At 43.9% G+C, this 16298-nt stretch overlaps 1 protein-coding gene across 4 annotated transcripts in view; it reads right to left on the bottom strand.

Annotated features, from left to right (window-relative positions):
• Positions 1–16298, bottom strand: part of SESN1 (sestrin 1) — an 85117-nt gene that overhangs the window by 8092 nt on the left and 60727 nt on the right. For 2 of the 4 annotated variants that reach the window (XM_040597566.1, XM_040597569.1), the window contains 3 exons: positions 2957–3022; positions 1832–2032; positions 733–915 (listed from right to left, as the gene is read on the bottom strand). In XM_040597566.1, the coding sequence (XP_040453500.1) occupies positions 733–915; positions 1832–2032; positions 2957–3022 (450 nt within the window). Of the gene's footprint in view, positions 1–732; positions 916–1831; positions 2033–2526; positions 2632–2956; positions 3023–10391; positions 10515–16298 lie in introns of those variants that run through there. The other 2 variants (XM_040597567.1, XM_040597570.1) reach the window with 2 other exon arrangements.

The raw sequence follows: 16298 nt of genomic DNA, 5'->3' as shown, positions 1-16298 counted from the left end.
CCTGCCTCCCAGCAGGACCTGCTTCTGCCTCTCCACCTGGCAGACACTGCCGAGAAAGTCCCAGCACCCACTTCCTCCTTGCTAAGGGTAAAGGGCAGAGCAGAGGAGCTGCTCCAGCAACCGCAGCCAGGCCCAGGGCAGGCGTGCTCCTGCTGAGAGCTGCCATCGCTGCACGTGCTCTTGAAGCTGGCTGATGCAGGTACCCCTCAGAGAAGGGGGCAGCAGGAGCAGCGACTTGACGGCTTGTTTGTGCTGCAGTCCTGGCTGGTTTGTACCACCGCTGCTCCCCTGGGCTGTTCTGCCAGCCTGCTCCTTCCAACCCAGCCCGAAAGCTATGCATTTGAACCAGCAGTAATTGGGACAAAAGCACGGTGACTGGTGTTCTGCCTAACCCCTGGCAGCATCTCAGAAACGCTCAGGGAGTTCTGGCTACCGAAAGCCCACGACGTAAGGAAGCGCACATCTGAGCACATTGTCATCGCACCAACAGAATTCTCACAGGACAACTCTGAAATGTCACTGTGTTGTCAAGTAAATTTGTTCGCCATTTAAGACTTATTATGATCATCTTAGTTTTAAAGGGCACAACTGATATATCATGCAGTATCACAGTGATGTAACACTGAAGTAACACAGAACATCTTTCACTCTGTCTGGCTTTTAACCCTAAGAATGTGTGATTGCATTACTGAAAAATAAGGGTACATTCACATTACTCCATGAAAGATTTACCTCAATATGTTCCTTGGTGATAAGCCAGGGTCGGTGAGCTAACATTTTGTTCAGTTCTCCTAAATTCTGCAGTTTTTGAGGTGCATTTTCTAGACCGTTCAACCACTTAGGGTCTCCACCGACATGAAGGAAGTCGTTCACATGAAGATTAACAAGGTAAGAGCACTGATGTCGTGCTGCAGCCTAGAAAGGAAAACAGAGATGTGATACAGAAAACAATTACAGTGCTTTATGACAAATACTGTCAGTCATCATCTCAAAATATTCACGAGCAAGACTTGCAATGATCAAAGGCTGAAGTAAAGAAAACGGAGATTAACACATCAACCTGTTTTGATTATTGTTCTCACAACATAAATATTCCTCACTCATATACATTGTAACTATGCTGGCTACAGGTACAATGTGCCTACATCCAGGGAGAAGTACAGACATGGATTTATTGTATGTCCTGTGGCAAGCAATCCATACTGCATAGTACTACCCAGTGGAGAAGAAGCAAGGCTGCCTCGCGGTGAACCTTTACCAGCAAAACCAAAAGCAGGTTCGAAGGGCAGCTTTTCAGCAAAGAACAGACCCAATATCATTTATTCAAAGAGTAATGCTTTCCCCATCAAATTAAGACACGGCCCAAAACTTGAGCTCAACTTTAGCAAGCAAAGATCATTGAACTGGCAGATTCGAAATAATGAAATCAACCACTTTTGGCAGAAAACTTGCTTTGAGTTTTGATATTCAGAAGCATGGTAGGATGGACTACTGAGTTAGAGAGAGATGTATTTGACAGGACACATGCAAACAAGCCTTCCCAAAAAAACAGTTTCTGAGATACTAAGGAAACCAAAAATAAACAATCTTCTTATTTTTATAACAGATTTTCCCCCCCTCTTTCTCACAGTCCTACCAAAACTATGGACATAAAGTACTGGTCTTACAAAACACTTCATAAACCAGACAAACAAACCTACTCTGCTTTTCCCCTTAGCTCTTGATGAAATTTCTTTCCAACTAGAAACTGCAAAACACGGTAATAACTGCTGTTAAACAAGACCAGAGATTGTTGCCAAAGTGGCTGTTTCTGCTTTATGTTCCAGCATACCATTATCCCGATGTAGTGTCGGTAATGCAGCGGGAGCGGGCCATCCATCTGCAGTAGATAGTGCTGAGTTTTTAGAAAGCTTTCAAGATACTGTGGGTGGAAAACCATCACCAAGGTAACATTGTCCAGTCGGCCCAGTGCAGCAAAAGAATCTGCAAACAGCGTGTGCATCATGGTGTCTTCGTTTCCCACTTGAATTGTCTGATTGAACAGAAAGAGCAATTAACAATGTTGTCTAAGTACCACCATTAAAATAGTAAATAAATACATTACCACAGCACCCAGAGACCCAGTGAAAGGAATTATGTTATAAATCTATTAATGGTATTAAAATAGTGCACATAAGGCAAAGCACATGAACCCCCTTTAAACACCTCTCATTTAGGAGATCACAAGTAGTTATATCTGCTAAAGGGGATTTTTGGCTTTATACTTTCTCTTCTACAACATTAATTTCTCATTTTAACAGTCTCACCTTCACTTTCTTGAATACTCCAAATCAATCTTAGTTTATTGTAACAACAAAAAGCTAATTGGGTAATCGTTTTTAATAAGGGAAAAAAGAGGGAAAGTAGTAAAAGGCTAGCTAAGATGACAATAGAAAGAAATACAAGGAAATTGAAACTTAAAGCTCTAAAATTCCTAGAAAACCACAGGCATATGACTAACTTTTCCTCTGCTCCCAATTCTCTTACCAGATGATCTGGAGAGAAGCACCAGAAATGCTCAGCCACAGCACTCTGAAGCTTCTCAGATTATTCAGAATGGTAGAGGCAGCTCAAAAAAAAGCAATCCCAGAGCAGGGGGGCAGGTGCCTTGTGGACCAGTAGGAAAGTACATCTGGGTGTTCACAAGGAAACAGACACCCTTACAAAAGACAGTATTGGGTTTCTTTTATGCTAGACAGCAGTACAGGAGGGGTCATAACTAATTCCAAAGCTCCCCAGGGCTCCCACTGCTTCTGTACACTAGAAATGTGGCCAAAGTCTCACCAGGACTGAATGTGATCACAACTGAAAATATTTTGCAGCTCAACAGCTGTCGTGAAACCAAATGTGGGTTACTACTAAAAGGGTGTTCCTTAAAAGCATAAAGTTCACTGTGTACTTGAAAACACTACCACACCTCCTTCTCGGGGATGAATCTGCTTGGTCCGTGTCCCAGTGGTCTAGGAATTCTTATTCCAAGTTCCTAGAAAAGAAGATTACACCATCTCAGCATTTAGTTATAAACAGCTTTTTAGCTGTGGTTGCAAGAAAGAAAAAGAGTTCTCCATTCACAGCTGGGCTTATTTGGGTACTCATGGTACTCTTACATAGGTATTTTTACTAGTACCATTTGTACAAATGCAAATCATTTCTTAAACAAGTGCTTTATAATTAGCCATGCTTGTTTACAGTGTACTGCCCTACTCCAGAAACAAACAAAAAAAAGTCAACAACAAAGGCCCTGCCAACCAAAGAAAACACCAACAAATTTATATGCACACACACACACACTACAGCCTGGTTCACAGAAAATTCTGCATAAAGCATATTTTGGCAGGCTGTCCAGGACAAGGAGTTCAGTACATAGCCGGCTGCTGTCTGGTTATGCCACTGATACAAAACCAGACTGATGTGTGTGTGTACATCCGCAGTACGCCAGCACATAACACTCTGTGCATCTGTCAGGAAATGAAACAGCTGTAACCCTAATCAGATTTCTTTTTCCCCAACCTCAAAGAGCTCTTAAACTGCTGAAAGTACCTGATCTACATTTGCATCTGCTTTCTTTTCAAGCTAGGATAAAAAGCTAAGGAGGGAGGGGATTTTGCTTAATCAGAACAGCAGCAGCCATGTCCCTGCACACACAGCTGTGGACACACTGCAGGTAAGGAGGAGGCTGGCTACCCCTCCAGCAGCTCGCCACTTGCCCACTCCCTCAGCTCGATGAAGCTTTCTGCCAGGCCTACAGCACCCTGGACCCTTTGTGCAGCCAAGGAGCAAACTGCATGAAAGCTTTCAGTGCATCTGTGTCCTGGCTGTTAAACCATTCCCTTTGGAAGGTGGGAGCCATGGCTTCCAGGGCAGCTCCTGCATTTGGCATGGAGCAGCCCTCAGAGAAGGCACAGCAGGGTCCAGAGGGCAGGTACCAAAGCAGGACATGGCCTCAGCTCGCACACACACGCCCGCCTCCCCAGCACTAAGGAGGCTCACTCCTCCATGTGCACATCACACTGCAAGCTAGCTCTCCTGAGGGGATTACTGCCCAGCCAGCAGCATGGTTTCCCCAGGAAAGATGCCACCTGAAGGAGCTCCCCGTGGGGCAGCTGATGGCATTGTGCTCTTACAGATGGAGGGAGACCTGGGATTAAAGCTGGGGATGGAGCTGAGTGCTAAAGACTAGGCTATATATGTATTAGCATATATATATATAAGCTAACAGTTTGGGCTCCTTATCTGTTCCCTCTTCCTCAGTCATCTTTTAAAGCACATCCATTGCCTCTGTTCCATAGCCCAAACCACTCATTTTCTGATGATACCAACTCCAACCAGGTTCTCCACTGAGTTTAGATGAATAAATACCATGTACTGAGCCAGTTCAGGCCACACAGAGCAGCACAGGGGCACCTTCAGCTGTTTTAGGCTGCAAGAGCAAATGAAGCCCCTAAAATCTGCCTGCAAATGAGTTCTTAACTTTGCTACGCTTCCCACACACAACAGATACAGGCTGTTATAAACAGGCAACACTGGTTGCACTTTTCCCATCTTTAGCTGAGGTTTCTATTTACATGAGAAGCAATTTTATTAATCAATTACCGTTCCCTGAACTTTCCCCTAAGATTAAAAACCAGCTTCAGAAAGCCAGAAGCAATCTGTGCAGGCCTAAGTCAGAACTACCAAAGCCCATCAGACTATGGCAGTCTCCTTAAATCCAAGTCAGATGCCTGCATTTCTCCAGTCTTATTTGGTTAAAGTGAGATCAAAGGGCAGCTCTTACTACTAGTCTTCGCACATTTTCCCTGGGGCAGTAAAGTTTGCAATGTAGCTTTTCCCTGCTGAGGGTCCCAACATTCACGATTTTTGCCTGTCAGCCAAGTCCCTAAGCAGTGCCACTCATAGGGTGGAATTTGTATCTTAAAAACACACTCTTTCCTCAAAGCTCTAGTGCAGCTTCTTATCTCAGCTACAACTACACTAGCAAATTAGAGAAACATCTTACATCCAAATGACAGCAAGGAGAAAGAGTCTGTATATATCATTTAACTTAGTAGGTGTCTGCAGTTGTCTGCCAAGCACTCCAATAGAAATATCCTGAAATTTGGTTCTTGAACAACTATGTTTCAGTCTTCCCCTTTCCCAGGACAGTTATGGGGGGCAGGGTGGGGAACTACCCACCAAGATTCAGGAACCTGAGATCAGCAGGCTGCTAACATATTTTGGTTCACAATATAAAACACATCAGTATCCATACACCTCACACTTTTTTTTTTAAGCATGCAGAAGTCAAACTACTATGGCTACACTGCATATAACAGGTTAGAGAACTGAAATAACCAAACCCTCTCTGCAAAGTGACTTGAGTTGTTTTGAGGATTGAGTAAGTTGCTTTGTTTTCCCTCAAGAGAGAAAGCATCCCCCTGAAATCATGGCAGGCACCAGCCTAGTATTTGAGAAGCCTGGGTTCAAGTCTGTGTTCTGACAGAGATGCTACAAAGGATTTGTGAAGATGAGCCTCAGTTTTCCATCTGCAAAACGGGGGTAAATACAATTCTCCCAGAGGGTGCTGAAAACAGAAATAAGCTTGCTGTCATAGGGTGCACAGTTACAACAGTCATGAGAATTGCATAAATTCTGACCCATTAGAAATTGTCTGAAAATCGTTATTCTTCAGTTACAAGCTATGGCAGACTTTCCTCCTTTTTTCAGAAGCAGCATTTAAGTCATCCCACTACTTCAGAAATAACCAGGCATCTCTGGATGTCTCCCAGTATCTCAACATTTCAAATACTATATAGACAGCACAGTAATAATTCTCAAAACAGCGAACATACTTCTATGCTCCACGATGGCTTTCACTAAGCCTCCATCTTCCAAACACACTCAAGGACCACCACTCTCCTGATGAGCCACACCACCATGTCCCTCTCCCTCACCTTTCTCTTAAAGCAACACCTCACCTGGAACACTGACTGACAAGCACTCAGCAAAGCAGCAGGGACTACAGGATGAGCAGCAGTTGCAAGCAACCAGTATTTCGGTTATCACAAAAGTATACGCAGCTTTCATGTGATTCCAGACCACCGGAGCTGCACACCAAACTGACCTATTTTGTGCCATGTTTTCTGCATCAAACTTCTCCTGGCTTCTTTCCTCCTGTAAACCTTGCCACACCACTTCCACTCAGCCTAGAAATTCTGCAGCTGAATACAGCTCCAAGCTCAGCAGAAAGCCAACCACAACTGAGGCTTTAGGTGCAAATAATATGCAATCATAACAATGCATCAGAGGCACCCCGTCTTCAAAGCCGGAACGTAAAACTCAAGATGGCTGCAAAGCTGAGCACCAAGGGTGGAATCAATTTTACCTTCAACATACAGAAGCTCACAGAGAGGTGTGCCACACCAGGTGGCAATCCACTCTGCTCACCTTTCAAAAGTACCTTGACAGAGAAGCAAGACTGGAGCCATATAAATGCTGCATCGCCATGCTGGCATAGATGACCTCAGAAAACACAGAAACGCCCTCTCTTTCCCCTTATGTAACAGAACTTGTATTTCTGTACAGCCACTATTATTTCCATGGGAACTATGTTCACCAGATACCTACCATTTCTGAATCTACATGTCCCTCATCACTGCCATATCTGAGCATCTCATGTATTTAACTCGCGCAACTTTCCTGTGAAGTTGGGCAAGTATATCTTCCATTTAGAAAAAAAACGCTGAGAAACAGAAAAATTACATGTCTAACAGAGGCTGCTACAGAAGACTGGTGGCTTGAGCTGGGATCTCTCAAGTCACAGGCTAACGCCCCAACCACCAGACTGTGCCTTTTCAGAGACTTCTCAGCCAGGAAATATGTTTTATGCAAGTTTACACCAAGAAACAGCTCTTCAGAACTTAGACAAAAGAGTTAATGAAACAAGTCTGCAAACTGAATGATATACTTCTCAGTTACCGTGCCCTCTCACCAGTCTGGCCCACTTAACACATATAATTCCACAATGACAACCAGAGCAAAAATCTGTACTGCATTCACATATATTCTCAAAGACCACTCCAAAACCACAAACATGTATAAACTCACTTTACTTACAGCTTTTCTGTATCTTCAGACTCTGTCAATCAAGCCCGCTTTCAGGTAGCTTATTTAAGCAAAAGCTTGAGATGGAAAATTGGAACTGCAAATGCTTACAGTAAGTTTTTAAATACTTAGAAGTACAACACAAGTCAGTTCTGCTAGTAATAGAACATCTGCTTTGGTTCTGAACCTCTAACATATAAGAGAAGAAAACAAAAACGTCATTCTAAACAGACACTCAGTATCAGAAATCCCACCTAGAAATACTGGAGTAGACATAAGTTACAAGCCGAGACACAGGGCCGCTAGAGCAGGAATAGCGACCCAACCTTAGCTACAGCTCTGCCCACAGTGTGCCTAAAATGCTTTTTCAGATCCCTGTTCCTCCCCCACTACTGGCTCCCGGCAGCTAGAGCTCAGCCTCTTACCACAAATCCTCTCCCAAAACTCAACTATAGGTTTGTCAGATGAGTATGGGGACTGTTACCAAACTCTTCATTTTCGGTCACTCGGGATTCATGAGCTGAGCACTAGCTGTGAACCACGACCTTCAGACTGCTGGTGTTAGCACAGTGAGTCATTTTGCTCCCCTCAAGTACAGTCAGTACCAATATCAAATGTTGTATCTCCCAGACAGACTTATTTACATACTTACTTAAGCTTCCTCTAAATGGCAAAAAGAACATTTTTATCACAGACAAGCCACAGGCAAAGTGAAAATATAATTATCAATTTACTTCACTAAACATGCATTAACATCTTCATCTGAATCATCTGTGTCCTGATTAAGCACTAAATACTGCTAGATTCAAACAAAATTATATCAAAGTCACACACTGTAATGCAATATAAACCAATCTAAAGGAAGGAACCAGAGAAGGGAAATGAGTTTGAGGTAACATCTTTCTAGACAACCAGCGATCATTTTACACAGTCTAAGTGTATTCCTACCCAACCTTAGGGTTAAGAAAGACAAGGAGCTGGGGGGTTAAAACCTCTTCAACGCATCCCCTCGTAGAATTAACCCCCACAACATGACAGCACTGAATTTTCAGCTATGGTAAGCATTTAAAGCTGTCATTAAAAGTACCCACTTAGAGCTTTATATTCTTACAGGATAAAGTGCCCCAAAGCATCCCTGTCCAAGAAGCTAGCACTGCATTTCGAAGGGAGCCTTTGGTGCTTACCAGTCTAAGAGGCCTCCTGCTGCTGCTGCTGCACTCACTGTGTGGTTCCTACTTCCCCTTTAAAGGTCACTGACAGCAAAACCTCACTGGTGCAGACACCGACAGGCTACACATTTGGAGTTTCCTTGTTTAGGATCTTAACGACAACAACTGGCACAACTGCCCTCACCAGACAAGTTATTTGTTGTCACCAAGCTGATACATACTCAGCTTAAAAGTCCTATTTTCAGTTCTGCTAAATGCCATAGATACTGTAGTTTCCTTACCAGATGGGTAGCTTTTGGAAATGAAGGGATTAAGAAACAAAGAGTAGTGATTAAATACTATTCTTTTCCTACAGACACTGACAAAAAGGAAAAGAAAAAAAATCCCAGAAATCCTACACCTTTTCTAAATGTAGGGCTAAGCAGATAGAACTAGCAGTTTTTCCTATTTTATTCATTTACCTAATCCAGAAGGAGCTGCAATTGTTGTGGCTTTCTCAAGCAAACTATGACTCACGTTAAAGTGACAGAAAAATGATCCCAAATATGCTCACGTACTCTGAATTTTTGCACTGGTTCCATTTTCTGGGTATCCGAGACTGTCATTCAACTGAAGCACTAGACATGTCTGCACTTGCATGGACTTAGAGAACTGAGCACAAATACCCCCCCCCCCCCCGCTACAAAGCACTTTGTTCCACAGACCTACCGCTTTTCACTGGACTTACAGCACAGCAAATGTTGAACTGTTTCTATTTCACAGACAATACATTATTCTTATATACTTAAATACTTGATATATACTTGAAATACTTAAATTACTTTATTTTAATGTAAATATCAGTAAGTCTACTTTCTCTGAATGTCTAGAAGTCCTTTGAAATACCAGTTTTTAAAAACATCCCCAACCAGTTTATGTGACTTGATCCAAGACAGAAATCAAGGCAAATGAGTGTGTGCCCAAGGTCACACACCCTGTTCACAATGGCAGGAATAAAAGCAAAGCCCAGGCTCCTCAGTCTCAAGCTCTAACACCACTTTTCCGATCATCTTCTAGGATCAAGCAGTAACAGCAGGTCCAGCTGGAACACTCTCAAGGCACTTAAGTGCTACTACCTATTCTTCCTCAGCAGTGACAGCTCTTCCTGAAGTGGTTTTGTGACACAACTGTCTAGAGACCACAACCCAATTTACTTTTGATATGAGCTCACTGAAACCAAGAGGTGGAATTTCAGTGATTAGTGCCTAGCTTTTCAATATGCCAGTTCTGTCATCTGTACAATGAAACAAAAAGTATTAAAGGGGCAAAGGATTCGGAAGGAACATCTGCAAATTCCACGCTCTAAACACTGTTTAAATACCAATAAATCAGTAACACAGAGGGAAACAAGTTTAAACATGACAGTTACTGTCTGCATTACACAGACTGTACTGCTGGACTACGTCAAAACAAAGCGATTTGTACCCAAGAGGTACTAGATCTGTGCAACTCAGAAAAATACAAAATCCTTTCTGTGGCAACCCACAGCAACTTGAGGATTTAAAAAAAATTCCTTTAAAAGGAGAATCTTAACGTGGTGACACTAAGAAACTTAAAAAGATCCAAACCAGCATTTTAATTCCTGTCCAAAATAATGCTATTGACTTGCATTTGTTAACAACTAGAGCAAGCTTTCTCTACGAGAAACACGAGACCAGCCTCACTGTTTCAAAAGGATAATCCGAGTCTGTGTAAGAACGAAGTAAGTACCAGGCAATTCAGAGGCAAAAACTACCTGGATGAGCCTAAAACCCACCACCACACACACAAGCGGTACGCAGCCCTGCCGGGACCAGGTGGTAACGGGGAGGCTAACGACAGCACCTGCACTGCCGCCGTAGGCAGCAGCTGGATATCCCGTTGCAGGGCGCTAGGAAGGACCCGCAGACCCCCAGCAGTCATCCCCCGGTAGCTCCGAACGCCTTCGCGGGTCGAGCGAGAAGCCCCCAAGGAAGCGCTGCGCCGGGACTCGCTGGCTGCAGGGGGGCCGCCTTCCAGCAGGGGCTTCTCCCGGGGAGCAGGCCCACCGCCCCGCGGCCCAGCCCCTCGCCACCCGCGGGGTACCTGGTGCTGGGGGCCCGGCCTCGCCACCCTCATGCCAGCGCCGCGGGGCCGGGCCGGCGCGCTCCCCTCGCAGCCCCGCCGCAGCAATGCAGCAGAGCCCGCGCCGCCGGGGCGGGCCCTCCCGCCGCCCCGCCCCCCTCCCGCCCCGCGGGCGGAGCGGCGCGGCGGCCGGGGGACAGCTGCGCTCCGCGGCCCACCGGTTGCTCCCGCTGCCCGGGGCTTGCCAGCCCCCGGGAATGCCAACAAGTGTCCCGGACGGGGGGAAAAGGGGCAGCAGCCGCTGCCGCGGGGGAGGCCCCGGCCCGGAGCCGCCCAGCCCGGGAGCAAGTGCCCCCGCAGCGCAGAGCCGCCCACCCCGCCGCCCCGGGGAGGGCACGGCTGGGGCACAAGGGCCCCTCGCCCCCCTGCTTCCCTCCCCTCCCCAGCACCCAGCAGCTCTTTTGCCTTTTTTTTTTTTTTTCTTTTTTTTTTTTTTCTCTCTCCTCTCCCCTGTTCCTTATGCAAGAGTTTCTACCTTCTTTTGAAGCAACAAAGTAATTACGGCCTTTAAACTGAGAAATCACAGGAGGCTAACATTTTGTAGATATTTGTGTGACTAAGTATGCTGCTGCAGAAATTTGGCCTCCTGCCTATTCCCAAGATCATAACAGTCCTGGGCAAACATATGTTTTGCAATCACATCAGCAAAACACTCAGCCTTTGTTTGCAGCAGCCTGTACTTCTCTGTCGACCCCCCAGGGCTGTAAACTCTGCCAGATGCCTTACATCTCCCACCTCTTTTGCTTTGGATTTTATGACATCAATTATTTCAAAAGAAAAAAAGTCCCTAAGCTGGCCCACTTTTTTTTGTTGTTTTGGTTTTTGCCTCCACAGCAATCTAAGATTTAGAAAGCTGAATTCTGTTAGACAATTTTCCTTCAAATATTTTGAATTAAAACAAAATATGATGACCCTAAGGGGAGATCTACTATTTCAGTTTTGATGGGAGGAGGCCAGGACAGCTCTGAACCCTTGGTCACACTCATTTGGGGGAGGAAGACTTCTGCCTACAATTTGGGCTGCTGGTTTTGAGTCCTGTCCAAGCTACCTAACAACCAAGCAGGGAAATTCCATGACACTGAACTTCACGCTTCTGTTAAATGTGAAACTGAACCTGAAAAGTTGTTCACAGGCTGTTCCTGTTATGGACATATGAATCATGCAGCAAAATACAGAAAACACTGAGGACAGCACTGTCAGAGGAATATAGCAGAATGACTTGAGGCAGCAGTTCTGCACATCTCTAATGCTGAAGTTTTAAAGGCTTCCTTTCCACTTTCCAAACACCCCCACCTCTCTGGGCTATGCAATTAACTTTGGAGAGCCAAGGGACACTCTAAGCTTAGTCGCAGTTGCAAGGTTAAATCACCCAGAGATGTCCAGGTACCACAGCTCCTCACCTGGGGCCTTGGCTTCAAGCTGGTAAGTTTCTCCAGAAGAAATGAAGTGTGCTTTGTACCTACTTGCACTTCATAAAATGCCCGACAGAAGCATGGAAAAAGAAGAATGCAATACTGGCAAGGAAGGTTGCATTTTGTGAGCTAATAAAACAAACTAATGAAGAACACTGTTTAATTCCCACTGGCTACTTCCTTACTTCAGGCCAAAACATAACAAAAAAGAGAAGGAATGGGCTCCTCTTGCATCACAGGCAAGGAACTGGCTTATGCTTCAGAAAAAAATGCTGAAAAAAAGAGAAATTACCTGAAAGCTGAAATGCAAGAAGATGCCTCGCACTATAAGAAGTTTTCCTGGATGTCAGATGAAAGGTCACCCCCTTCAATCAATTTGTTAACACCGTTTAAGGAATAAGCTGGGGGGAGGTGGGGTGGGCCAGGGAAGGGCAGCAGTCCCTCAGTTCCCTGGGGAGTGTGTTTCCCCCCCCTGCAGTCGATTGCCCTGCCTGGATATTTGTGAGGAAGCCTGTTTATGTTAACATTTGTTCCTATACAAAGAGCCTTGGCAGATGCAGATTTTTCTCTTGACATTGTCCAAGGGAAATTCTTTCTCATTAAACAGCCAACTCAACAGCAGAAGGTAGGAAATTATACCGTGTTCTTCACTTCTGCATCAGCATAGATGAAGGCAGTGACAGCGTGTCAGAAAAAGCATGTACAAAGGGGAAGAGGAAGTTGCACAGCCGTAGCAAACAAATAATAATGGTCTTAAAAGCTCTCCCATATGGCTTGAGTACACAAGCTCTGCTCTGGCCCCAAGTACGTCCCTGCCTTAGCAGAATCTCATCACCACAGTCTGCTGCAAACGCTTTCTCCACCCCAGCCCTCACACAAGTATTTCCAAAATGCAACTCTTCCAAATCAAAGAATACACAAAATTGAGCCACATGCTCATCTATAAATCAGTACATAATTACAGAATCAAATTATTTCCATTTGGGGGGCTAGTAAGACTAGCTACATGAGCAATTTCATGAGGGAATATGGTTTGACACCAGCACAAATTACATTTGGGTACTAATGAGTGCAGAACCCAGTGCAGCTGGGGGACACAGGGACAGATCTATGGTACAGTTTGCATAACTTCAGCATTCCCCTGCGGAAACACAACCCTATGCTTGACCACGTATCAATGCAAATAAAAAGAGATCTAGTGAAACACCGGGAAGGGAAAAACAGCAACAAATGTTTAACGTGGAAATACTGATAGATAACAAGTTTCCTTTCACCCAGAAAGAGTGTATGATCAATACACACCAAGCCACCTAAAACCTAAAACAACCACCACCTGAAGCATGGAAAGATACTCTTTCACAGCAAGCATTTCCATAAAAGCTGCTTGTATAAAAGGATGGCATTTATCATCTGTGCACCCTAAGTCATCAGAAATATGATTTTTCCTTATTGCTACTGTTACAAGAAATATCCTGCTGAAGCTAAAAGGGAGGCCAATCAGTTACAATGTGAAAAGCCTGATCCTGCAAACACATATGCCTGCACTTAAGGTGCTGTAACTTGGAACAGTTTGGTTTCAGTCCAATAGGGCAATTTTTTTGAGTCAAGTTCAGCACAAACAGATGACTCCAAAGAACTGGCAAACCCAGATCTTAAATTCTTTCCATAGAAAAGCTATCCAAGCAGAAGTACTCAAAATGCCTGGTTACTGCAATGCCCTGGACATCAAATTCGTATGTCAGAGGCCGATCAGATTATTCTTTCCCAGGAATATTTACAAGTAAAACCAGGTACTTTGGGGCTTTGAGCTACCCGGTTTGTATTAGTCCTTAGGACTGGATTTCTCTCTTTCATGGTTTCATAAGGTAGTGTCAGCTGTGGCAAGATGTAGCAAGCTTAGCAGAATGGATGTAAATACCAGCATTGACATCCGAGTGTCTTTGAACCCCCTGAGATGGCTGCTGACACAGGGTGTCTCCCATCTGCAGCTAGGCCAGCTGAAGAGGTTACTGCACTAACCCGGGTGTCACTGCCCCTGGGAGGGACGGGTCTCTCTCCTAAGACCTGCCCACCCAGCTGCTTCGAACAGCACTCAGTACTGCATGCAAAGCAATCAATGGGAGGACTATTTCAGGTTGGGGGGTTTATGATTTTTATTTTTTTTATTGTTTTAGCTCATTTTGACAGACAGAGGTCAGGCATTACTAACAATGATTAGTCCTCAGGGGACATCACTCCTAGTGAAGCAGCAGCAATAAAAGCATGGGGGCAAGAATCTCTTCAACCAGAACAGCTCAAGCAGCTCCACCTAAACTAGCACCTTAATGAAGTCACCAGGTGTTTGTTTCAGCAATGACTAAGCAGCCCCACATCAATCGCTCTGAACACTGCCCTGTGGATTCCTCTTTCCTTGCTGTCCACAGCCACTACCCATTTCATAACAAACTTCAAATCTATCTCCTAATCTCTTCTATCCCTTATTACATATTTGTTATTTTTAAAATAGCAAAAATCTTTATCATTATAACAACAAGGGAGGCACAGCAAACCAATCATTACAGTGATGAAAGAATTTGAATTAAATAGAAGAATATATTATTCTACCATGCAAGTCAAGAAAAAATGGTCAGTATTTCAAAGCATTCTTCTTGATTTAACCTTAACAATCTGATTTGTCAGTCTTCAAAATACTCTCATATTAGAATTAGTACATCATTCTAGTGAGGAGAATAAACTGTATTCTTTCTACAATCTAAATTCTTGCTGTATGTGTCAAACAGGATCAGCCTTTAGGAATGGCACTGCACCCAATACCTTTAAAACAGTAACAGCAACACGTTGTTTAGAAGAATGGAGGGCTGACAATCAGTCACATCAGGAAATTAGTTTAGATCAATATAGAGAAGCTTTCCTTTTGTAGTCTTTAAGATTGCAAGGCTAGCTAAGACTGAACATTTTACAATATTCAGAGATTATACTTACTGTCTGTTCCTCAAACCTTATCCATCCTTGAAATCCTATTTTTTCTATTTCTAGCTTTTTTACATGCTGCTTTCTTTGTGGCCACATCTTCAGCTTTAATGGGCAACTGACTTGCAAGTACTCAAGGGGGTTTGTGAGTAATTACAGATCAGGCCATTCCTAGCCCACTGTATCCCCACTAAAAGACACAGCATCTCAGAGCTGCAAGAGGTTGTGAGGCTCAGTTGTTACACCTGAGCTGTCCTCATGGTTGATTGACTTTAACTCACCAAGCTCCAAGAACTCCAGTGTCTTTATCTGTTCCCTGGACTATTTTGGTTCATTGCTCAGGTCTCTTACTCCCCCAAAACAGCCATTCTAGCAATTTCTGCCTGTAGGATTTCTACAGCTCGACCACCTCTAAACCATACAAGCTGTTTTGTTTTTTTTCTCTCCCCAAAGATTGTCCAAATTTAACATTCCCTTCTGCAGTTATTAGGTAGCAGAAATACAAAGTTTAATGCAAGGAGCTATACAAAGTTGAGACCTTGAGATTATTCATTCTTTGGCAAGGACATGAAAACAGACATGGTTTCTAGAACTGCTACAAATAGTAGATTAAAGATGCATATCTAAAGCTTAGTAGATTGAAAGAATGTCTTACCAGTTTATTCTTCCCCCTTTTTATGAGGGTGCACAGCTCCTCCTAGGCTGATAAACAGCGGCTGAACTACAAAAGTTGTTTGGCTGGCTGGCTGTAAATATCCAGCATTAGAGAAGTAGGTTCTTCTGATACTGTTCCAAGGTAGCTCCAGGCTCATGCACTACACAGAAACACTCTAGTTCACAACTCCCCCAGACCCATATCTCCCAAAATGAAAGTTCATGTTAACTAGTTTCAAAACTGACTTTGATAACTCACAGGTAACTTCTAATCTTTTAGTGGCTAGAGGGTGTACAGAGAGGAGATACATTGTCTAGCTGTGAATTGCCACTGTTTGGGGAATGGAAAATCTGCAGTCTGCCAGCCACTTTGCATTCTTTCTCAGTACTAAATAAACATTAAGGTTAAACAAAACTAGTTTAACCTTAATAGAAGAGTGTATTTGGAGTTCAATCAAGAAAAATAAAATCTAACATAGTTCATAGCTGTCTAGAACTCGTTTAGCCTAAAGAAGTCCCCCCTCTTCCCTTCAATTAGCAAACTGCCAGGTCATAACAATGCCTAAGACATTTCGCACAGTTCCCTGGAGCTGGGATCCATGTTACTATCTTTTTCTCAGGCTCTCTCTCCCCAAGATGAATACTGTAAAGGGATGAATATCCTTTCTCAGTTGAGTGAAAATCCACTCTTGGGAACTTCCTGCAACTTTTAGTCCTCATAGATTCAGTTAAGAGCAATGAGACAATGCAGTACCTTACTTGCTATGCTACCTGGAATGTTGTCTGACCACGCTTCACCACTATCGTGCAAAAAGATGCTGTTGGAAGACCT

Source organism: Falco naumanni, chromosome 6, assembly GCF_017639655.2.
Source record: "Falco naumanni isolate bFalNau1 chromosome 6, bFalNau1.pat, whole genome shotgun sequence".
Classification (NCBI taxonomy): Eukaryota; Metazoa; Chordata; class Aves; order Falconiformes; family Falconidae; genus Falco; species Falco naumanni.
The sequence above is the reverse complement of the archived record's forward strand: the minus strand, read 5'-3'. Positions and strand labels throughout refer to the sequence as shown.